The sequence below is a fragment of the Mobula birostris genome, chromosome 23 (assembly GCF_030028105.1).
Source record: "Mobula birostris isolate sMobBir1 chromosome 23, sMobBir1.hap1, whole genome shotgun sequence".
Lineage (NCBI taxonomy): Eukaryota > Metazoa > Chordata > Chondrichthyes > Myliobatiformes > Myliobatidae > Mobula > Mobula birostris.
In genome coordinates this window covers 60139979-60164228 of record NC_092392.1, presented here as the reverse complement: position 1 = coordinate 60164228, position 24250 = coordinate 60139979, and the positions used below count along the sequence as shown (strand labels likewise).

The 24250-nt window shown below is 41.4% G+C and overlaps 1 protein-coding gene across 2 annotated transcripts; it reads right to left on the bottom strand.

The window, feature by feature from the left end:
- Positions 1–764: 764 nt before the first annotated feature.
- On the bottom strand, positions 765–24044 carry metap2a (methionyl aminopeptidase 2a). 2 transcript variants are annotated; one of them, XM_072241675.1, is made up of 11 exons: positions 23847–24044; positions 21568–21675; positions 21409–21474; positions 15100–15202; positions 12930–13091; positions 11559–11740; positions 11367–11461; positions 9407–9503; positions 5925–6028; positions 3463–3578; positions 765–1209 (listed from the first exon to the last, which is right to left on the bottom strand). In XM_072241675.1, the coding sequence occupies exons 1-11, from the start codon at positions 24013–24015 to the stop codon at positions 957–959; spliced, it is 1455 nt and encodes a 484-aa protein (XP_072097776.1). In that variant the 5' UTR covers positions 24016–24044; the 3' UTR covers positions 765–956. The 2 variants fall into 2 exon arrangements, with proteins under 2 accessions (XP_072097776.1, XP_072097777.1); XM_072241676.1 differs by having other exon boundaries at positions 23850–24044.
- Positions 24045–24250: the final 206 nt, after the last annotated feature.

The following is a 24250-nucleotide window of genomic DNA, read 5'->3' as shown; positions in this document are numbered from 1 at the left end:
CCAACATTGTGTTGCTTAAGTGTTAGGGCAGTTTGATTTTAATTGAGCTAGTGCTTATAAATATCAAACTCTCAGTACTTCGTAACTACATTATATCCAACTCAAAGCATTAGATTTGACCATTCTCAGTGGTCTGGAGCCTTGGCCATGGCACTACAGTCCAAACCCAGCCTTGAGTCAGTAAGAGTGAAATGACGAGCTAAACTTCTTCAAGTTAATAGGAATTGGACTGGTGAGTTACAAATCTCTTGTGCCGCATGAACAGGTTGTGAATTTGATAGGTGGTGCCAATCCAGCCCGAGGTCATGATTTGTCTTAGGGCAGTTGAACAAATGTTTATTAAAAATAAATGATCAATGACAAAACTAAGTTGCTCTGTTTCTTTATCTGGGTCACTTCACCTTCCACATAAGATGTTAAGCCGGCAAATGTCACTCACTATGGAAGTTAATCTTTATTTTTATTAAATTCTTTGCCAGGAAATTTAGAAGACAATTGAGTGTGCAGGTACTGACACAACAGTTAAATTATATTATAACAGCCTCTGGGAAATATTAGTAGAACTCTCTGCTAGAGTTGAGATTCTACAGCAAGCAGCATCCCACTCTCCTGAAATGCCAGTACCAAATTACAGTTTTAATCATTCTAGCAGCAGACAGTTTAATGGGGGAGATATCATATTCTGCTCCAATGCCTGTATTTCAATTGCATTCTATTAATCCATCAGTGTTAAGGAGAAGATCCCATCAATATAACAAAGTTCCTAGACATCAGAAATGTTTTATTAAAAATTTGTGTGATGGGTGGAAATACAAGCTGCTCCTTCTCCCTATTGCCACCCTCTCTAAAACATGGCAAACACCCAGTCCATTACTAAAACAAAGAGGTGGGAGAACTTTGAAGGTGAAACCATTCACACAGCCTCTCAGCACAACAAAGCCAGGTGATGTTCATGGTCAATAATCGTCCCCACGGCTCACGACTTCTTTACACGTTGGGCGAAGCAAGATTGTGTGTTCAAACTGTGCTGTGTACGAGCCTTTGATGTCGCACAGTGGAGGGTATGGATCTACTATCCCCAGATCACACAGGTTCTTCAAGGCCATGAGGTATTTGCTCTCACCCAAACGGTCTAGCCATCGACGGCAAAAGGCAAGTGTCCCAAAGTTCTCATTGATAACATTCAGGAGATGCTTTGCTCGTGGAAGTCTGAACAACAAAAAACAAACAATTCTGAATAATTTGCTTAATTTGCAAGTTTGTCAAATCAATTCAGAATCACTGGACAAAACTGAAGCAATTGTTCACCATCAAGCTGTAAGTCATTCAGTAACAAATTAACAGCAGAGATCATCAGCCAGCACTTCAAACTCTTCACTGTCAAATTCAAAGCTTTCTCTCTACAGCACAGTCTGAGATATAGGTGCAAATAGACTAGTTTTAATACTGTTATTCATTCAGCCCCAAAATTTCCACTTAAATTCCTATCTTGCTGAAAATTAAGCTGCCATAAAACCAACGTTATCGGGGATTTCTGAAATTTTTTTCAAGCATATTTTTTACATTGAGATTTGTGTTGAACTGTGATAACTTTCAGTTCATTATTTGTGATAATACAAAATTATCTAACAACCACAATTGTAATAACATGGATGAACTTATTAGCTTTCACCCATGCTCTTGCACCTTATTAACAGCCCCTTCCAAAGCCCAATGAAGTATATAATTATTGGAAAATTCAAAAGTGATTAATTCATTGGTCTCAGCCACTGTCAGCTGGAGTGGATAGAAGCTGGAGGTCAACCTGGATGCTTAACATTCCAGTCATTTGCAGTGACTGACCAATTTTGAGCAAATTGTGCTGGACCGCTCTGCAACTGAAAAATAGATTCTTTGGTTTATAAATCAAATCAGTATAAATCAAATCAGATGAACACGCTCATACTTTTAATATTTAATGATAAATCACCAGTTGATTATTACTGCACAGCCAACATTAGTAGGTCATTTCTAAACGATCCAACAGAAAAATGGAAGACTTAAGATAAATGTCAATGGCCTGACATGTAATTACAGTTCCATGGGATACAAAGATTTTGTTTTTGGAAGTCAATTAACCATGGTCAGCAATTAATTTTGTCTGTCAACACCAAAATTTAACAGCTGAGGATCCCTGCAATAAACAGTGAACCTGTGATCACTGTCTCGTAGGACAATGTCAGATCGTCTTTCGAGAGAGTGAGCTCGCAAGGTGACAGGCCTCGGTGGGGTACCTGGTAGGGCTTTGAAAACCTGTGCCAAACAAATGGCAAATATGCCCAAAGACATTTTCAATCTCTCATTGCTACTGTTGGAAGTTCCCACCTGCTTCAAAAGGGCAACAATCGTACCTGTGCCTACGAGCAGCAGGGCGAGCTGCCTCAACACTATCGTGCAGTAGCACTCACATCTACAGTGATGGCTTTGACAAGTTGGTTATGGCTAGAATGAACTCCCTTCTCAGCAAGGACCTGGAACCATTGCAATTTGCCTATTGCCACGGTACAGCAGATGCGACCTCATTGGCTCTTCATACAGCCTTGGTTCACCTGGACAACACTAATACTTACGTCAGGCTGCTGTCTATTGACTACAGCTCAGTATTTAATACAATCATTCCTACAGGTCTGATCAAAAAGCTCCAAAACCTGGCCTCTACCTCCCTCTGCAACTGGATCCTTGACTTCCTCAATGGAAGAACAGTCTGTGCAAATCCAAAATAACATCTCCACCTCAGATAATCAACACTGGTGCACCTTAGGGGTGTGTGCTTAGCCCACTGCTGTACTCCCTCTACACCCATGGCTGTGTGGCTAGGCATAGCTCAAATGCTATCTATAAAGTTGCTGACGACACAACTATTATCGGTAGAATTTCAGATGGAGATGAAAAGATGTACAGGATGTCACAGCAAAAACCTTGCACTCAATGTCACCAAGACCAAAGAATTGATTGTGGACTTCAGAAAGGGTAATACGAGTGAACACGCGCAGGTCCTTAGAGGGGTCGGAAATTGAAAGAGTGAACAATTTCAAGTTCATCTCTAAGGGTCTATCCTGGGCCCAACATATCAATGCAATTACAAAGAAGGCAAGAGAGCAGCTATATTTCATGAGGAGTTTAAGTATGCAAATTTCTACAGATTAACCGTGGAGAACATCTTAACTGGCTGCATGGCCCGGGGGGGGGGGGGGGGGGGGGGGGGGGGCAATGTACAAGATCAAAATAAGTTGCATGAAGTTCCATCGTAAGTACTGGCCTCCCCAGCATCCAGAATACCTTCAAGGAGTGATATCTATATACAGTATATTTACTTACTGTAATTCACAGCTTTTATGTATTCTAATGGATTACTGCTGCCGAACATTAAATTTCATGACATATGCTGGTGATATTAAAACCGATTCTGATTAACAGATTTACCTTATTGGTACATGGCCAACATCAAAGTTCTTCATATAATGTGAACAGTCCATGTCATCGTGAACAACTCCTTTCCCTGTGCTCCCAAATGTCTCTATTGCATATACTTCTCCTTCCTAAGTGAATAAAAACATAAGATATCTAAAATTTAAATCTCAATGACTACAGTCAAATGACAACTCTCACCAAGTTACGTGTGTGCACACTGCACAGCCATGTTTTTTCTGTTCTCTTTCTCTCTCTGTCCAGCTTTCCTGCCGAGCCGCCATAAATCTCAATTTAGAGCACTGCTGGACCTGCCTCCTGGTCAGGAGTGCTTCATTCGCAATTTGGAGAGCGTAATTTAAAGAAGCCGGCATCCCGGAAGCAAAAGAGAGTGCTGCTGGAGAGAATCAACAGTTCAAGAATCGCACTAGTTTCTGTATTAACAGACTTGTAGTCTCGGTGTTGACCTGTGTTTTCGTATTGTCGATTTTGGGTATTGGATTACTCCCTCGGATTTAGTTACCCTGAATCACTTCTGTAAGTACAGTAAATAGACAGCAAGTAGAACAGTCTGTGTCTGCCTTCTTTTCCCGTCACAAACACACACTAAAGGTGGACTTGTTTTTATGTTGCTTCCCCAACACCCCTAGATTAGAACCTACAGGGTTTCTCCAACACCCCACATGAATGTATGAATCCCAACCATGTGGACATTACTTATTTCAATTTAGAAAACCATAGAAACTACAGCACAGAAACAGGCTTTTTGGCCCTTCTTGGCTGTGCCGAACCATTTTCTGCCTAGTCCCACTGACCTGCACACGGACCATATCCCTCCATACACCTCCCATCCATGTATCTGTCCAATTTATTCTTAAATGTTAAAAAAGAACCCGCATTTACCACCTCGTCTGGCAGCTCATACCATATTCCCACCACTCTCTGTGTGAAGAAGCCCCCCCTAATGTTCCCTTTAAACTTTTCCCCCCTCACCCTTAACCCATGTCCTCTGGTTTTCTTCTCCCCTTGATGTCTATTTACATGTCTTGAACCATCAGTTTATGGGCATTTTAGGTGGGAGTTCTTCTGCCCGCTCACCAACACACTTGGTCCCTTGCTATAATGTGGCAGTAGAATCTAACAGTCTTTGTGTGGGGAAGCAGCCTTTTCCAGCAATATGCTTCAGTCCATGTGATACCCGAGAAGGCATGGGGTTCTGTCTCATATAAGTAACTTTGAGCTGGTGTTTTCTTAAAATACCCATGTCTCCCAGTAAACCTGGAAACAGAGCAAGCTGTGCACCCTTATGCACCCCTCTAATGCCATTCTTACAAAAAGAATTGGTATTAATTTGGCAAAATAGATGAAATTCATTCAAATTCTTATGGCAGTCAAGGAACACTTTGAGGTTGCCCGTGAGTGATAACCCAAAGAAACTATCAGGTGATACCTGTATGAAGCTTAAATACCTTTTTTTTTTAAAAAGAGCTTTACCAATGATTAAGTTGTTATTTAAAGATAAATACTAACATTCTAAACCTATACATGTTGATTTCTTGGTATTTAATGCTGGCTCTGCTTAACTGTCCATGACTTTCTTGTACAGATAGCTCAACTGTGACAAAACAGGTACACTCCTAAGAAACACCACATTATGGAAAGTAGCATTATAGGTTGTAGTAAAGGACAGATTTAAACAGGTTTTCCCAATAGCACTATAATCAATGCAGCCTGTGTGATTCAAGTAGAGCTTCCTAACCCATCAATCACATAACAAATTCACATTATGGAAATGCGCATTATAGCTGAACTACCTGCAATGCCTTAATAATGGTTTCCATGATTCTCACAATGACAGACATTAGGCTATAGTTTCCTACCTTCTTAAACAATGCTTTCGTATTTGCAGTTCTTATATTTGTAAATCCTCTGACTTCAGAACTAGGGAATCTTGACAAATGATAACCATGGTTGCAGTCACTTTCATTAGAACCCAGGACTTCAATCCACTGGTCCCAAGGATTTATTTACCTTCAACCCTATCAGTTTCCTAGTACTGTCTTCTACTGAAATAGTTCTTTCTTTTGATTTTTCATCCAACCCTTATTAATCTGTTATTGCTGGGAGGGTTTTGGGGGGTTTCGAGCCAAAGTAACAAAAAAGCAACAGTGCCAGTTTCACTCCAAAACCAAAGTCTCCTGCCAGAGACTATTCAACCCACAACTCATTTCAACGGAACATCCCATTTCACTTTTCAATGAAAAATCACATTTTTTCCCCGACGGCCTGTTCCAGCAGCTGGTACCATAACTCCAGGCTGCCCACCAATACATGGGTTGGATTGTTCTGCAGGGTTCTTAAGCCCACTTGCCTAGAAATAAAATAACCTTAAGGTGTAATGGGGGTAACTTATCAGATGATTACCAACTTAATCTAGTACGCTGAGAAAATGAATGAAGAATAAACTTGAACTTCACCTCCATTCTGGTTGCTTCACCACCTTTGACAATTGGAACTGTTTTCCCTGCATGTATTCTGTATTGTCCAATAGAATGTCCATTTAGGTTGCGGATTGGTTTTACTGTTAAGATAAAAAAAAAAGTGAGAATGAACTTCATAGAAGATGACGGTCTAAAGTACAAAATCTTTGCAAGGGTAATGCGATACACCTTTGAAAACAATATATTAGCCAAACATTAAGAACAATTCAAAACACTGAGAGGAGCTCAGAGTTGCTGAAGTACGATCCCATGGGTTGACACCTGCTCTAGTATAGTTGAAGGATTCAACTTGCCTCAATGCCACCAATTAGATGGTGGGAAAAAGGGTTCCTATGCTATTCTAAATACTCAGCCAATTTAACATAACTAAAACCAAGATGCTGGAAATCAGCACGTCAGGAAGCATCTGTGAAGAGAAGAACAGCATTAACATTTCAGGTTGGTGACCTTTCACGAGATCTGGGAATAATTTGAGAGAAATAGGTATAATGATGTAGAGAAAAAAAAGATACATTTGGTGCTGTGGGGACAGGAGGAGTGAGAGAAAATTGATGAAGGTAGGCTAGAAGGCAGGTGACGATGTTTTAAGAGAAAAAGGCCAGTGGGTAGATGACCTATTAAGATGGTATGACCATAATATATTGGAGCAGAAATCTGCCATTCAGTCCATCGAGTCTGCGGTGAAATCATCGGACAAAGTCAGCGTGGATTTGTGAAAGGAAAATCATGTCTGACGAATCTCATAGAATTTTTTGAGGATGTAACTAGTAGAGTGGATAGGGGAGAACCAGTGGATGTGGTATATTTGGATTTTCAAAAGGCTTTTGACAAGGTCCCACACAGGAGATTAGTGTGCAAACTTAAAGCACACGGTATTGATGTGGATAGAGAATTGGTTAGCAGACAGGAAGCAAAGAGTGGAAATAAACGGGACCTTTTCAGAATGGCAGGCAGTGACTAGTGGGGTACCGCAAGGCTCAGTGCTGGGACCCCAGTTGTTTACAATATATATTAATGACTTGGATGAGGGAATTAAATGCAGCATCTCCAAGTTTGCGGATGACACGAAGCTGGGTGGCAGTGTTAGCTGTTAGGAGAATGCTAAGAGGATGCAGAGTGACTTGGATAGGTTGGGTGACTGGGCAAATTCATGGCAGATGCAATTTAATGTGGATAAATGTGAATTTATCCACTTTGGTGGCAAAAATAGGAAAACAGATTATCTGAATGGTGGCCGATTAGGAAAAGGGGAGGTGCAACGAGACCTGGGTGTCATTATACACCAGTCATTGAAAGTGGGCATGCAGGTACAGCAGGCGGTGAAAAAGGCGAATGGTGTGCTGGCATTTATAGCGAGAGGATTCGAGTACAGGAGCAGGGAGGTACTACTGCAGTTGTACAAGGCCTTGGTGAGACCACACCTGGAGTATTGTGTGCAGTTTTGGTCCCCTAATCTGAGGAAAGACATCCTTGCCATAGAGGGAGTACAAAGAAGGTTCACCAGATTGATTCCTGGGATGGCAGGACTTTCATATGAAGAAAGACTGGATGAACTGGGCTTGTACTCGTTGGAATTTAGAAGATTGAGGGGGGGATCTGATTGAAACGTATAAAATCCTAAAGGGATTGGACAGGCTAGATGCAGGAAGATTGTTCCCGATGTTGGGGAAGTCCAGAACGAGGGGTCACAGTTTGAGGATAAAGGGGAAGCCTTTTAGGGCCGAGATTAGGAAAAACTTCTTCACACAGAGAGTGGTGAATCTGTGGAATTCTCTGCCACAGGAAACAGTTGAGGCCAGTTCATTAGCTATATTTAAGAGGGAGTTAGATATGGCCCTTGTGGCCACGGGGATCAGTGGGTATGGAGGGAAGGCTCGGGCAGGGTTCTGAGTTTGATGATCAGCCATGATCATAATAAATGGCGGTGCAGGCTTGAAGGGCCGAATGGCCTACTCCTGCACCTATTTTCTATGTTTTCTATTATTCAATCATTAATTTTTAATGAGCTTTTTAAAAACTCTGATCAGTTGCCTTCTCCTCGTAACCCTTAATTCCTTTACCAATCAAGAACCTATCAATCTCTAGCTTAAATACACCCAATGATTTTGCCACCAACAGCCTTCTGTGGCAACAAGTTCCACATTCACCTGCATACTTTGAAGTTTCATGTGAAGGTCCCATGGGAAATGGAAGAGTGGATCAAACCATCCTGGAGAAACAGTTTTGTAACGAGGGAGAGGAGGATGGGGAAGACATCACATTGAAGATGTTGGCAACTGCCGAATTCTGTTGCGATGGAAGGCAAATATGAACTACTATAGTTCTGAGAGCAGGATGAGAAGACAAGATGAGAAGAGCAGCAAATGGAGTTTGCAGCCTTGACAACCTCAGCAGATGGAATCTAATGTTGAGGAGAAAGACATTGGAAGAAGGCAGCAGAGAGAAACAAGAGATTGGGAAACAGGAGAATGAAATGGAATCCTTGCAGAATGGGAGGAAGCAGGCAGATAGCCCTTTGTTAGTGGGCTTCTAGTGAATATAAAAATAAAAAGGAGAATCCAAGGAAGGAAAGTATCAAAGTCAAACAGCCTAACATAGACAGTGACCTGATTGCAAACCCTGTCTATGTGGAGTATGCAGGTTCTCCATGATCATGCGAATTTCTTCCACATGCTCCCATTTCTTTCTACAGCTCAAGAATGTGTGGGCTGGTAATAACTGGGCACTACAAATTAGCATGTTGGTGAATGGTAGAACCTGGGAGTATGGGGCTGAGTTCATGGAGTGTGCAAGTTGCAGTAAGGCAAGGATAGATAGCCTGAGGCAGTTTTAGTCAAATGAGATGCTGGAGATACCTTTGCTTACTACAGATGAGACAGGCTGGACTGACTGCAGCAATCTGCACTCAGGCCAGGCGAGTGAGACCTTTGTGGTGAGACTTCTCAAGAAAGGTCTCTGAGGTGTAGCATCCCTTTACAATGGGGTGCCAGAGACATACGAGATTAAAGTAACTGAGGATGTGAAACATACCCAAAACTAAGGCTCTATTGTCTTCACTAACTTCAAAATATGATTGGCTAGCTTTTCAAAGTTTCGAATGAACACCTCTATTGTAAATAGCGATTGATCTTACGAGTAAGGAATTGAAACATATACAATGTACAATGATCAATATCTGTCACTGATAAACCAATTCTGTTCAGAGATGAGAACAGTGTGGGTGACAAGGGCCCATGCTGTACTCCTTTGCACAAGTAAAACAAAGACAATGTTTCAGTCAAGAGTGTGCATGTTATTATCAGCAACAAGTCACTTCAACAGAAGTATCAGAGGAACCAAATGGCAGGGTATTAAAAAAAAGTACTTGATGGTCAACACAGACTCAGTGGGCTAAAAGATATATTTCCATGCTCTACCTCTCCACAACTCTACACTCAAACCATATATTTAACCGATACCTTGGTATGTTTTGCCATCAATTTCTACTTCATAAGATTCCATGACTTCCTGAATGGATTCCCCAATGTCACACAGGCGAACATCAATTCCTGCATTCTAAAATAAAAGAATCATTCAGATTAATGGCAGATGAAAGCATCAGACTTCTATCAAATACAATGCTTGAATGGCTCAAGCTGTTTCAGAGAAGCTTGGCTGCAGATTCCTGGCACAATCCAGATTCCATAACAACTCCACCAATAACAGGATATCATTTGGGGGGGTGGAGGGGACCCACATCTGATAGAAATCTGAAATGCTGGAAACAGTAAACATGTCAGGTGACATGTGGGGAACTTTCTAATGCAGGCTCCTGACCCAAAACATTGACAATTCCTTCCCTTCCATCCCCTACAGAGCTTCAAAACCTAACCCCCCATCCAAGTTCCTCTAACAGTTGGTTTCTACTTCATATTCAAACATCTGTGGAATGTCTGATATTGAAGGATATAGGGATTATGCAAGAAAGTAACCCTAAAATAAAAGATTGTCCATGAACAACAGAGCAAGTGGAGGTGTGTTTTCACCTTTATTTCTTAGGTCCTATTTTCCAAATGGAGACTGTAAACTGTCTTTTTGATTTCTCATCAGTTCACTAATGACACTTGCCAATTATCTCCACAAATTAGGGGACTTTTCCCTTTCTGGGATTTGCACATGGTCTACACATCCTCAGGAATATGGAGAAGGACAAGGGGAAGATTTCCTGCCTTTAATCCATCAAATAGCCAAGGCAATGCCATAGGTAATTTAAATGGAACTGAATACCCCAGGGAAGCCAAGGTAGGTTGATGGATAAGACTTTAAAAGATTGGTCTGTGGAAAATATTTGCAGCACAAAAATATAGGAACAGAAAGAGGTCATTCGGCTCATCAGACCTGCTCCAGCATTCAGTGCAATCATGTTGACCATCTTTATCATTTCTTCCCCTTCACGAATTAAACTATCTACTCCCTATACTATATATAATGATAGCCTCCAATTCCTGTGATAGAGAATTCCATGGATTCATTACCCTTTGAATGAAAATAAATCTTTCCTGCTGGGGACTGGGTGACTCCTTGATCTTGACTCTCCAGCCACTGGGAACATACTCTATCTTATCTGTTTAAACCCATTAATTAAAAAAAGATAAAAGATTAGCTTTGTCACATGTACAATAAGTCACAGTGAAATGCATTATTTTGTGGTAACGACCAACATAGCCTGAGGATCGTGCTGGAAGTTGCCACGCTTCTTGTGCCAACTCAGTGTGCCCACAAAATTACTATCCTAACATGCATTCCCCTGGAGCACGGCAGGAAACCGGAGCACCTAAAGAAAACCCCCAGTCATGGGAAGAATGTCCAACTCCTTACAAATACTGGCAGGAATCGAACCCTGATCGGTGATGGCATGAGATCCCTCTAGTTCTGCTAGACTATGACTACAGACCTAACAGAGCTCATCTCTTCCCAGTCCTGCCATGTTTGGAATTAATCTCGAAGACCTACACTGCTCTTTCTCACAGCAAGAACATCCTTCCTCGGATAAGGAAACCAAAGCAAGATGGTACAACTGCAGCAAGGTGTCCTTGCTCCTGTACTCAAATCCTCTTCAAAGGACACAAGATTTTTAAAAATTATTTACATATAGTACAGTAACAGGTCCTTCCGACCCAACTAGCCCATGCCGCCCAATTACACCCACTACCCACATCTTTGATATGTTGGAGGAAACTGAAGCGCCTGGAGGAAATCCAAAAAGTCATGGGGATAATATATACTCCTAACAGACAGTGGCAGAACTGAACCCAAGTTATCGGCACTTTAACAGTATTATGTTAACTCCTCTACTACTGTGTAGCCTCAAATGTGAACACTATTATACCACTAGCTCACCTGACCTGTTGAACAGAACTTTTTTTTAAAATCACTTACCTTGATACCAGTATTAGTGGCATCTCTAACAGCTTCTATAAGCTTGTCGTATTTGGGGTTAAAAGCAACTGTGAAAGCGCAGTCAATAATATGGCCTGTAAAAGAGAAAGGTCAAATTAAGCATTTAGTGAAATCAAATCGCAGGAAACTCAAACATTTTAGAAAGTCCAGCTACAAGAAAACCAGACTAACCATTGATGTGGGTTCCAAAATCAATTTTGCACACATCATCATACTGTAGGACAGTTGGGTCTCCTGCATTCGGTGTGTAGTGGGCTGCACAGTTGTTCAGTGAGCAGCCTGTTGGAAACGCCAACCCAGCATTCAGTCCATCCTCTTTGATCAACTTACGGGAGCAATCTTCAAGCTTTTCACTGTAGAAATGAAAGCTTGCCATTAATATCATCTCCTGGTCTGCAAAAGATGTGCTACCCAACTTTGCAATGAATTACTAGTAGCTCGGCAAATTCAGGTTGAAAGATGTAAAGAAAAATATTGTGACTTATCCAGAAGATCAAACAGCCCAACAAATCTACTGTTCATCTAGTATGTTCTAATTTTGTCTGAATTTTAGGACATTTTTTTCTATTTAAATTGAAGGATAACAGTGTAAAGTGTACTTTAAAAATAAATAAAATGATTTTATAATGTTGTTTGCAGAGCCAGTCAAAATGGAAACAAAAGTCAGCTGCAGAAACCTAAACCCGGCTTCCAGTGAACAGCCAGTCAAGCGTAGTTTATGTCAACCTGATTAACTTCTTGTTCCACTATCATTTCAATCAAAATTTAAAGTGTAATCTAAATTGACAGCTCTTAGTTTAGGAAACAGAAGGGCATGGTAATGTAGTAATAAAGCTAATGAATCAATAACCAGAGCATGAACTATTGCTTCACATACACAATACCAACCCTATATATATCTGTGCGCCAAACCAGTATCAGAACCAGAACCAGATTTAATATCAGCAGCATGTTGTGGGATTTATTAACTTTCCAATACATGATAAATATAGAAATAAAACTGAATGACAGTAATCATGAATATTAATAGCTGTTGAAATAAGTAGTGCAAAAACAAATAAAAGCAGTGAGGTGGTGTTCATGGGTTCAATGCCCACTTAGAAGGGATGGCAGAGGAGAAGAAGCTGCTCCTGACTGTGTGCCATGAACAATGACCATAAAACTAATATATAGATGTCACAAATATGCTTCAAGAAAGGACATCTTTGGGGTCAAATTCAAATCTTCCCAGAGTGGCAGGATATGTAAACTTAAGTAATTCAAATCTGTAACAACCTAATATGATTAGGTTATACGTTAAATGTAATAATGAAAGTATCAGACACACGTCTCTGAAAAACGTCTGCCTTTCTTGGTCTGCTTCCCGCTCCAGACTCACATTTGAAGGCACCACCCTCTCTAGTGGTCTAGCAGCCAAAGCTTTGGGACTAATTAGGAATGAACAGCTCATGTCAGCCTTATCAGCAAGGTTCACATTGCTTGAACAAATTAGCTGCACCCACAGCTTATCAACAAGTTCATATGTGATGACATTTTACTCACCAGATCTCTATCATGGTCATCCCCGGCTTGAGCCAGCTCCTAACATATTTTCGAACTTGTCTGTGAGCTTCAGCTGCTTGTCTAAAATCATTCCAGATCTCCTCGCTGGCCTGATTTAATGCCTTCTTTTGCTCACTAGTCATGCGCCACGCAGAAGTACGCCTTAACGTTAGAAGTGAGAGGAGCAAAGGTTATCAATCTCACCAAAACAAAGTCAAGAAATACTAAGAGGCAAATCTAAGAGAACTTCCAAATCCTTATAAAAATAGACAAGTTGCTTCCAATATACTTGCATAGACCTTACGAATCAAAACACAAGTTTCCTGAATACTGCTCATTGCCCCACGTATGAGTTGGAATTTTTAATGCTTATCCTCATTTCTCTAAACACAGAAGAAATACAATGTATTTCTCAGATCGTGGAACGCTAATTCTGTACTGAGCAAGAAAAACACATCAAAATAATGTTAAGAATCTCCACTTCAGATACTAAATTTCCATATTACAATATAGTTGCCCAAATCCAAAGCATCTCTTTGGTCTCTTTATGGCCTCGTGAGTTTATCTCAGTGACATGTGCTCACGTACATACAGTATGGCATACTTGCTCCACTGCAAGCAAAATACAGTGCATGGCTGCAAATACAATTAAACACAATGAAGGTCTAAACAACCTAGACCTGACGATGATAATGTACCCAAATGGACTATTTGTCCGCTCGACAACACATTCTTTCCCAATTTTGGCAAATAATTCAATCTTCAAACAGGAACCTGTTTCAAAGGTTCAATAAGTTGGAGTGGTTTTCTGACTGATTGGTGTCTCTACCTCTAAATTTTGATGGGCAATGTTTATCTGAGAAGTGACAGTCAGGACCAGAATAAACGCTACTTGCCAATTACATAAAAAACCCCCAACCTCAGAATCTGCTGTATCCACAACAGTACCCTGTGTTTGTCATTAAGCAGTTATTTACAATTTGTTTCCAGAATATTTACAAATTGTTTTAGGGATGTGGAGCTTTATTTTTCAACATAATGAGTAATCTTAAAATAAGCATTTCCTTAACATATTCAGTTTCTGAAAACTCTACTTTCGATCTTCAATAACTGATAGATGTTCTGATGACCAAGAGACCAGCACCATCCCATTAAAGCTAGCAATGAGCTCAATTATGTGACAGTCCTTGGAGTGACCTAGTGACTGAAGTCTGATTGCAAGCTGAAGTTCAGGATGTAGAACAGAAGGTAGGACAACCACTGAGTACATCATAGTGCATTTACCTAAAACAGTGAGGCAAGTGCATGAGATATTACACACAAGGAGTAATTTGTCTAGTCAAATCCATCCCCACTCATCCTGATTCTCTGCACAGTAGTACCGCAGATAGTGCTGCTGCTTCAGGTCTTGGGACTAGGATTCAACCCTGTGACTGTGCGAGGCTCTTTCCACATCCCAAAGGCAAGCTACTTGATAGTATACTGTAAATTACATCTTGTTTAGGAGAAGGATAAGAAAAGTCAGGAGAAGTTGATTGGCATGCAAGAGACTAGGCTACAGGGTCACAGAGGAAAAGAATGATATTGATGAAAGCTGGCATATTCAATTCAATAAGCCATTAGAAGTACTACAGTCCCCACCACACTGTGACATTCATTTTTTCCCCATTTGCAAGAATCTGAGTATCAATTTTCGAGTTAATTAGTCCTTTTATGAGCTTCTTTCACTGATTTAAACCTGCATTCTTGCGTCCTATTTTTACAAATTTTTAAGGAAGTAGATTTTGGATTTACATTTGCATGTCCTTTATTCTTGTTCTGGGAATTAGATGTCAACAGCAGTAACAATTAGGTGGTTAAAAACAAAACCTCCAAGCATGAGCGACCACTAGAATCTCAAATATTTGAGAGTAGATTTCTTTGGAAATAGGGTGCTTAAAGGAAACTCGCATTATAAAGATGTTTAGGGCTGGTGAGTAAGGAAAACACTGAAGGAGATTAAATTGTATATAATAAGTGATACTCAACTTGGGAATGCAGAACACAAGTATTGTAAATAACCAAGCCTTATATACATTAATTAACATCCATCCTGATGGCCTTCAAAAATAGTACAAAATGTGGTGCTATTGAAATAATCAATACAACATACTAATGCAAAAGAACTTACCCATCCTGTAATGGTGGATATTCACATTCCTGTCCTTTAAGATATACACCAGAAGGAAACAACTCACAAATGGGAATGGAAGGAGGATCGGTCTGAACTTTTGCTGTCATTGATAAAAGCATTGAGGACAAGGATTAGTGACTATAACAAACACCGAATTATAGTAAAGTCCATCCCCATTATTTAGTTAGATCTTAGCCAATGTGTGTCACTTCAATGCCTACATTACCTCTGCACACATACAATCCCAAATAAATGTTGATTTCAGCTTTAAAATTTTGAATTGAACCTCAGCCTGAGCTGCCTTTTGAGAAGAGAGCTCCAAATATCTATTATGCTCTGCAGGAGATGCATCCCACATGCTGCAGAAAGTTGCACACTCAGCCAGCTCCATCCCCAGGAACTAGCCTCTCCAGTATCGAAGATACATTCAAAAAGTTTTGCCTCAAAAACGTGGCATCCATAATTAGGGCCCCATTACCCAGGACAGGCTCTCTTTTCAATACTACCATCAAGGTGGTGGTATAGGAGCCTGAAGACACACACACTCAACATTTCAGCTTCTTCCTCTCCGCCATTATGAATGGACAATGAACTCATGAACACTACTACCTCACTATTTTCCCCCCTTTTTTTTTGAACTAATTTTTTTGTAGTACTTATTGCAATTTGTAGCTTGATTATGTATCAAGATATTAAACTTGATTTTGACATCAAATATCTTAGTTCACATTTTAAATTTCTGTCATCTTGCTTTGTATTTCCACTCCCCCTTCCACCCGTGACAGTGGTGGAAGGGACCCCTGACAGGGACAGTGACTCAACGTTGACAGTGACATGGAAACAAAGGCTAAAAGTGCATAATCTCTAAATGAGAGTAACACACCGGAAACTCAGCAATATCCATGGTGTATTTAAGCAGGTTCTAAATACATTGGACTCTGGTTAATTGGGACACTCCAGGCCAGTACATTTTGGCCCAATTAAACGGCTTCCCAAATTAGCCAAAGTTTTATGGTGACAGTTAAAAAGGTATTAAAAAAAGACAAACTGAGTAACTGATTATGTATTTAAATAAAATCAGAACAAATAAGAATGCAATCAATACTACTACAGTACTATAAAATTGTACAGTTTTAGTTTCCTAATAGTTATTGAAGGAATTCAGCCAGTGTACACTGGCACATTCTTTTGATTGGCTGTAAATGAACAAAATCACTGCAGACATCTAGATAATGGACTGCCTTCATACAAAGCTGTTAATGATTGCATTCTCCTAATCTTCACTTTCCTTGTAACTTTGAAGATCATTGTTGATATCTTCAATTTATTTGTAGTTCCTAACTTATAGTAATGCAATCATTTCATTTTCACTGCCAGCCATTCTGGCATCTCCAAGCCTGAATGCTTGACACTGCAGTGAGCAAAGCAGTTCTGAATTGTCTTGATGCTTATTTCTCGCCAAGTGTCAATGACAAAAATCACTGCTTTTTGAATAAAATAAGCAACTGACACGACTTAAAAACTTAACTTTTAAGTATGGTCTAACATCCACACAAGTGCACATGCCTTATGCTAGTCAGAAACCATTCAGCAAGTCTCCTGTTGCAATTAAGCAGCATGGTGTGCCAAATAAGCAACTGGGAATCCCAGCTATTTGATTAGTCTTTTTCTGTTCCAAATAAGCAATGCCCCAATTAATTAATAGCCTAATTAACTTGAATCCACTGTATCTATTTAGGTAATTTCACCATCTCTACCAGTTTTTCTGTAGGAAAACAAAAGTAGCAATGTGAGTTAACTATACATCTTACCAAGGGCAAGGAATTACTTAGCAGGTTATAGAATAAAACTGCAGCTTAAATAACATGGGCTTCTCATTTAATATGATGCTATCTTTTTGGAGATAAAACATCCAATTCAAATATATTTTATTTTAACATAGACTGACAGCATACATTTAAATAGTACCTTTGACACAGAACTACACCGTACTCCTAAGACAGGTGGATGCCTAGCTAGAGTACGACAAATTAGTAAGATCAAAACACGGTCACAAATGTCAGTTTTAGGAAGAACTTCAAGGAATTAGAAATTGGGTGACAGCACTGCACAAGACCTGAAATAATCTTGGACAGGAAATAGAGTGGAAATCCAAGGAAAACTAGAAGTTAATTTAAAAGCAAGGGTGACCTTTTTAGAATTGGTTAAAAACTGGGAATTCAGTGTTATGACAGGTAGAGAGATAAGAAAGGTTTGACACAGAATAGGTTTGGACCATAATTCTGGCCAAATTATACTACCAAAATTTACCCAAGATTATAGATATGGTTTTTAGCAGTCATTTTTAATCAGAGTCAAGGCAACTATCCTGCAGCATTGAATTGAATTGACTTTATTACTTACATCCTTCATATACATGAGGAGAAAAAAATCTTTGTTACGTCTCCGTCTAAATGTGAAATGTGCGATTTATAGTAATTTGTAATAAACAGTATGTACAACAGGACAGTCAATATAACATAAAAATACAATTGTATCAGCATGAATTAATCAGTCTGATAGCCTGGTGGAAGAAGCTGTCCCGGAGCCTGTCGGTTCTTTTGCAAGCATTTAACTGTCTACAATAAATGTTCGCTTTGCTTCAGCAGAAAGGTTCTGTCAACCTGCCCATCTGCTGTTTAGTCTGACATGAACCAGAACGGAATTGCTTAGCAAACTCCACAGATATGTCCATCTGCATCACAAATTAATTATGAATTTCAACAAGCTTTTAACTACGACAAGATAGTTAGTTTTAACCTTTTTTTACAAAGTTGGAACAACTCTTGTGGAAAAAGACACAAATCAGAAACAATACTTAGCTGAAACAGGCCACTTTCAGTGTCTACCCTCCAAGGGATCAGTACTCTATCTCCTTTTTCCTAGTTCTTTCAACATCTATTTAAAATTGACTTCAATCTCAGATCATCTTTGCTGCAGTTCCAAACTCTGCTCATGCCTTCCTCTGTGAAAGTCCTCTAAATACTTCACGCCCTATGTGAGCTGTACAACCAGAGGGGAGAGGACTCTGCATTTGATGTACGCTAACGTTAAGGATGCATACAGCTCCTCTCCCCACGCCCCCCCCCCCCACTGGGAAGGTCAGATCACAACCTGGTGCATCTAGAACCCTGCTACATGCCTCTGGTGAAGAGTAAACCTGCAACCTCGAGGACAGTGAGGAAATGGTCGGAGGAGGCTTATGAGGTGCTCCAGGGTTGTTTTGAGGTGACAGACTGGCAGGCAGTCTGTGAGCCACATGGAGAGGATATTGATGGGCTCACAGAGTGCATCACTGATTACATCAACTTCTGTGTGGGCTGCAATGTTCCGACAAGAACTGTCCCTTGTTATTCAAATGACAAGCCATGGGTAACAAAGGACATTAAGGACATCCTGAACGCTAAAAAGAGGGCGTTTAGAGATGGAAATAGGGAGGAGCTGAGGGCAATACAGAGGACCCTGAAAGCCAGGGTCAGGGAGGCTAAAGACAGATACAGGAGGAAGCCTGAGTGGAAACTCCAGCAGAACAACATGACAGAGGTCTGGAGGGGGATGAGGAACATCACTGGGTTTCCGCAAACTAGCAAGAGGAGCTGAAGGCAGAGTGGACAGGGCCAATGAACTTAACCTGTTCTTTAACAGATTTGACATTGTGGCCCCTGCCCATCCCCCACGAGCCATCTGTTGTCGGCCCCCAACCAACACATATTCCACTCTCCCCTCCTACCCCTCCTCACAGTCCCCCACCCTGCTCTCATGACTATACCTCTTCCACACACGAAACCACCACGGTGGGCTTCACAGCTGAACAGGTGAGAAAACAGCTGAAACATCTCAACCCAAGCAAGGCTGCAGGACCGGATGGTGTCAGTATCAGGGTGCTCAAAGCCTGTGCCCCTCAGCTATGTGGAGTACTTCACCATGTCTTCAACCTAAGCCTGAGGCTCCGGAGGGTTCCTGTACTGTGGAAGATGTCCTGCCTCGTCCCTGTGCCGAAGATGCCGCGCCCCAGTGGCCTCAATGACTACAGACCGGTGGCATTGACCTCCCACATCATGTAGACCCTGGAAAGACTTGTTCTGGAGCTGCTCCGGCCTATGGTCAGGCCACACTTAGATCCCCTCCAGTTCGCCTACCAGCCCTGACTAGGAGTTGAGGATGCCATCATCTACCTGCTGAACCGTGTCTACGCCCACCTGGACAAGCCAGCGAGCACTGTGAGGGTCATGTTTTTTGACTCCTCCAGTGCGTTCAACACCATCCGCCCTGCTCTGCTGGGGGAGAAGCTGACAGCGATGCAGGTGGATGCTTCCCTGGTATCATGGATTCTTGATTACCTGACTGGCAGACCACAGTACGTGTGCTTGCAACACTGTGTGTCCGACAGAGTGATCAGCAGCACTGGGGCTCCACAGGGGACTGTCTTGTCTCCCTTTCTCTTCACCATTTACACCTCGGACTTCAACTACTGCACAGAGTCTTGTCATCTTCAGAAGTTTTCGGATGACTCTGCCATAGTTGGATGCGTCAGCAAGGGAGATGAGGCTGAGTACAGGGCTACGGTAGGAAACTTTGTCACATGGTGTGAGCAGAATTATCTGCAGCTTAATGTGAAAAAGACTAAGACGCTGGTGGTAGACCCAAGGACAGCTGAGGTACCGGTGACCCGTTTCCATCCAGGGGGTCAGTGTGGACATGGTGGAGGATTACAAATACCTGGGGATACGAACTGACAATAAACTGAACTGGTCAAAGAACACTGAGGCTGTCTACAAGAAGGGTCAGAGCCGTCTCTATTTCCTGAGGAGACTGAGGTCCTTTAACATCTGCCAGACGATGCTGAGGATGTTCTACAAGTCTGTGGTGGCCAGTGCTATCATGTTTGCTGTTGTGTGCTGGGGCAGCAGGCTGAGGGTAGCAGACACCAACAGAAACAACAAACTCATTCGTAAGGCCAGTGATGTTGTGGGGATGGAAATGGACTCTCTCACTGTGGTGTCTGAAAAGAGGATGCTGTCTAAGTTGCATGCCATCTTGGTCAATGTCTCCCATCCACTACATAATGTACTGGGTGGGCACAGGAGTACATTCAACCAGAGACTCATTCCACCGAGATGCAGCACAGAGCGTCATAGGAAGTCATTCCTGCCTGTGGCCATCAAACTTTACAACTCCTCCCTTGGAGGGTCAGACACCCTGAGCCGATAGGCTGGTCCTGGACTTATTTCATAATTTACTGGCATAATTTACATATTACTATTTAACTATTTATGGTTCTATTATTATTTATGGTGCAACTGTAACGAAAACCAATTTCCCCCGGGATCAATAAAGTATGACTATGACTAAATAATGTCCCCGATGCAAACAGAATCTTAGATGAAAGATGTTTTAGTCCTTTTGATTACAGCATAAAGTCCTTTTCCTATATACACATTCTCATAATTTTAACCATGTTTTGAAGTCACTAGAAACTCCTGTTCAACGAGAAGCTCTCATTTAATATTTCCAGGCAATATTCTAGTAAATAAGCATTGCCCAATCGCTATTGTACAAACTTCCCGTTTGGACTTGAACTTTTGAACCGCCCGTACGACCTGGCATTTTTGTGGTGTGAATTGAAATCTCAAAGGTGCAGGACAGTTGCAGCACGGCGTGTACGACCAAACTGAGGTGACAGGGTCCATGCCCGAGAGCAGGGAACTAGCTAGTATTTTGGCTATTTCTAGAGCAGACTTGGAGGTGATTCAAAGTGTCAGAACTGAGGCAAGGCCCAGGCCCAAGAGTAAGGAACAAGCCATTGTTTGACCAATTTAAGAATGTTTAGGGTGTCGGGGCCAGAGGCAAGGGACAGGCCAGTATTCAGCTTGCTACTAGGCGAAGTTTACTCATCTGTGCCAAATTGAGGGTGTGGCCTGCAACTAACAGGCCATAGGTACTCTTTTCCATAGATGCTACCCGGCCTGCTGAGTTCCTCCCGCATTTTGTGTGTTGCTTCAACCTGAAATGTTAATTCAGTTTCTCTCTCCACAGACTGACGTGCAGAGTGTTCTGCAATTTAAGTGTGCAGCCAATGCAGTTTTGTTTTTCACATACACAGGCAAAGGGGAAGAGGAGTTTCTCAAGTTAGATAAAGGAGGGAGTAGAGCAAAATGCTTGGCCTGCTCAGATAAAATGGACTTTGTACTGTATGTGCAATGTATATCTCATCCAGTTGATAGTACTGCTGCAGCAACATGTCAGATTCATCAAAAATCCACTTACGTCCTTTCTTCTTTTTCTTCTTTTTCTTTTTCTTGGCTGTGGAACTTTCACCTTCACCATCTCCTTCTGTTGGGTAAATTAACAGGTGCGCTCCACTTTAGTGTAATATATTAAACAAGCAATCACAGTTAAGTTCCTTTCCTTCCACAGCTTACTTGCCTTCTTCGCCTTCTTCTTCTTTCTCCTTGTCTTCAAGCATCTGCTTTTCCAGCTGTTTTGTTGCATCATCAACTCCCACAGATTCCTTTTCGTATTCATTTTGGCCTCCTTCAAAAAAAGCAAATTTCTTAGTTATAGTACAACATAGATGAAGTCCCTTCAGCCCATTGTGCCTATGCCAATCACCATGCGTATCTATAGCACAGTCATTTCATATGCCTCTATGCTCTACTTCGTTACCAGCTTGAGGAGATTTGGAAATTTCTCTTATATAAAAGCAGGATCATAAATTGCAGAGGGCAAAAGCTGAGGAACCTTACAAGGAAAACACTGCGGAATTGCGGAATGATGCTAGGAAATCTCCAGTGGACCCTGACATCAGGTTTGGGAGTTTCCATCTAGCCCTGAACCTGTTGATACTTACAAGTGCAAATGCTGGCACTTTACAGAGAACCAAAAGCTTCAGAAGAAATTTAAGACATTTCATTGTTTGGAAACAGGTTTCAGTAAACCATTTTAAAAATTTCAATGCTTACTGCAGTTCCATGATGAGAATGAACTAGAACTCCAGTGAGTTACAATTTCAGATCATGTCCCATATAAAATACAGTAATCTATAGCAACAATAACCCCTTTTAGAATTTGAAATAGGACAGAAAAAATGTACTGGTTTATAGTTTATTTCATACGATCTTATACTTTGCAGATTTTATGCTCTGAAACAAAAGCACTCAATATTCCAATTAATACTGTAAAATCTTACTAGGAAAATACAATTAAAAACACTAAGCTTCATTACAACCATCTTTATAGGTAAGATCAGATGTAGTTCAGAGAACAGAGATGTAGTTCACTTTCCTTGAAAGCTACAGTATGTTAAGACTTACATCTACTTGAGAGGCAATGATTGAAACAAAATTGAGAGGCATGGGAAGGGTGAATATGAAGAGTATATTTTCTCTTGCAAGTAAATCTAGACGTGTATTCCCAGATAAAGGCAAATGAGGCATCTTTGGTAATTCCCTATTAAAATGGCATTCTTAACAGAGATGGAATATTACTATTACAGTGGTAAAAGAGCACTTGATGAAGCTGGGATGAAAGGTTACTGTGGGTAAATGGGAGTAGTAAACAACACAACCATCATCTCATTAAATGATAGAAGAAGCTTGGAGAGGGAGGGGTCACATCCACTTTAAAATTGAATGATTGTAATATTGCAGCAAACTACAGCACCCCTGCTCTGAAAGTAAACTAGCTGGCACAAACTTGGCTTTTGAATCTGAAATTTTCCAACCATATAAGGAAGTGAGCACAGCAGACTATGAAAGTCCTGTCTTATTCTTCCCCGAGTTTCCATTGCAACAAAAAAATTGCTCTTGCCACTTCTACAAGGAGAGGGAAATTGTAGTATGTATTTAGTGGTCTGTTTCGAATAAGAAGAGAAAGTAAAAGAAGTAATTGATTAATTGTGTACTTAGATATATAAATGTGTAAACTGCAAGTGCCTTTTCTATTCACCCTGTTGCATATGACTCACTTCGACTGGCTGTTTTCTATTATAGAATTCCAACATGTGCAGAAATTATTTCATTTTTGTTCAGCTTTATTGACATTTTTAAAGCTCTCTTCAAAAGTAGCAAGCCTTTAAAACCGGCCCTGCCATATCTGAACGTGGTTTCTGAACATGAAATTGACTCAACTATGTCAGCTTTAAAGCAACCTAGCCTATACACTACAATTTTATTTTAACTGACAAAGATTAGATGAAATAGAGGGTTTTAGTTATAAATCTTTTTACCAGAGACGTACTCTGAAAATCGCAGTAAATGGTCAGTAGCGTAAAAAACGAGAGCTTTCAGCTTATTCCATCTTTTACTTAATACCTACAACACAGACAAGAGGCCCAGCTGCGCCGAGGCAATATTCACGCACCACGAACCTTCAACCACCCCGCCCATCTAAACTTATACACTGTTTAAGAACGTCCCTACTTTTCTCAAAAGAGCTCCCACGTCGTAAAGCTTTTTATCGGTGGCAACTTCCACATTTAAAGAGTGGGTAGATTGAAAAGACGAGACGGGGGAGGGAAGGAGGGGAAGTGCTGTGAGTGTGCACTAGGGTAGGATTTCACATACTGGGCACAGAAGCGTAAGGACACTACGGCTACAGGGCCCACTGCGACATCAGGGAAAGGGCAGAGCAGTACAGTAGTGCCGCTCGGCTCCGAGTGCCTCACATGCCGGCAGGGCCTACACCCCTTCCGCGCCATGCCTTACCACCCTTGCCCTTCTTTTTCTTCTTCTTTTTCTTTTTGATGCTTTCCTCAGCCACCTCGTCGTCCTTCTCCAACGGGCCGCCGTTCACTAAGTGCAGAGCTTCGGCCACCTTCTGGCCTCCTCCCTCCCCGCCTCCTCCACTCTCAGCCTTCGCCGCCTGTTCCGCCATGATGGGGTGGAGAGCCACAGCGCAGGCGTGGGCGTCGTGACGTAGCAGCCACGATACAGTATAGGCGTGGGGGGGGAGACACGTGGGCTTGGGGCTGACGTCACCCGGGCAGTGTCAGCCGGGGACCCGGGACCTACCGGGTACGGATAGTAACCGGTCGGTGCTGGCAGACACAATAAATACACGGTTGGTAAGTAAGGAGCAGAAGTCCCAGGCAGGGTCAAGGCAAGGGTCA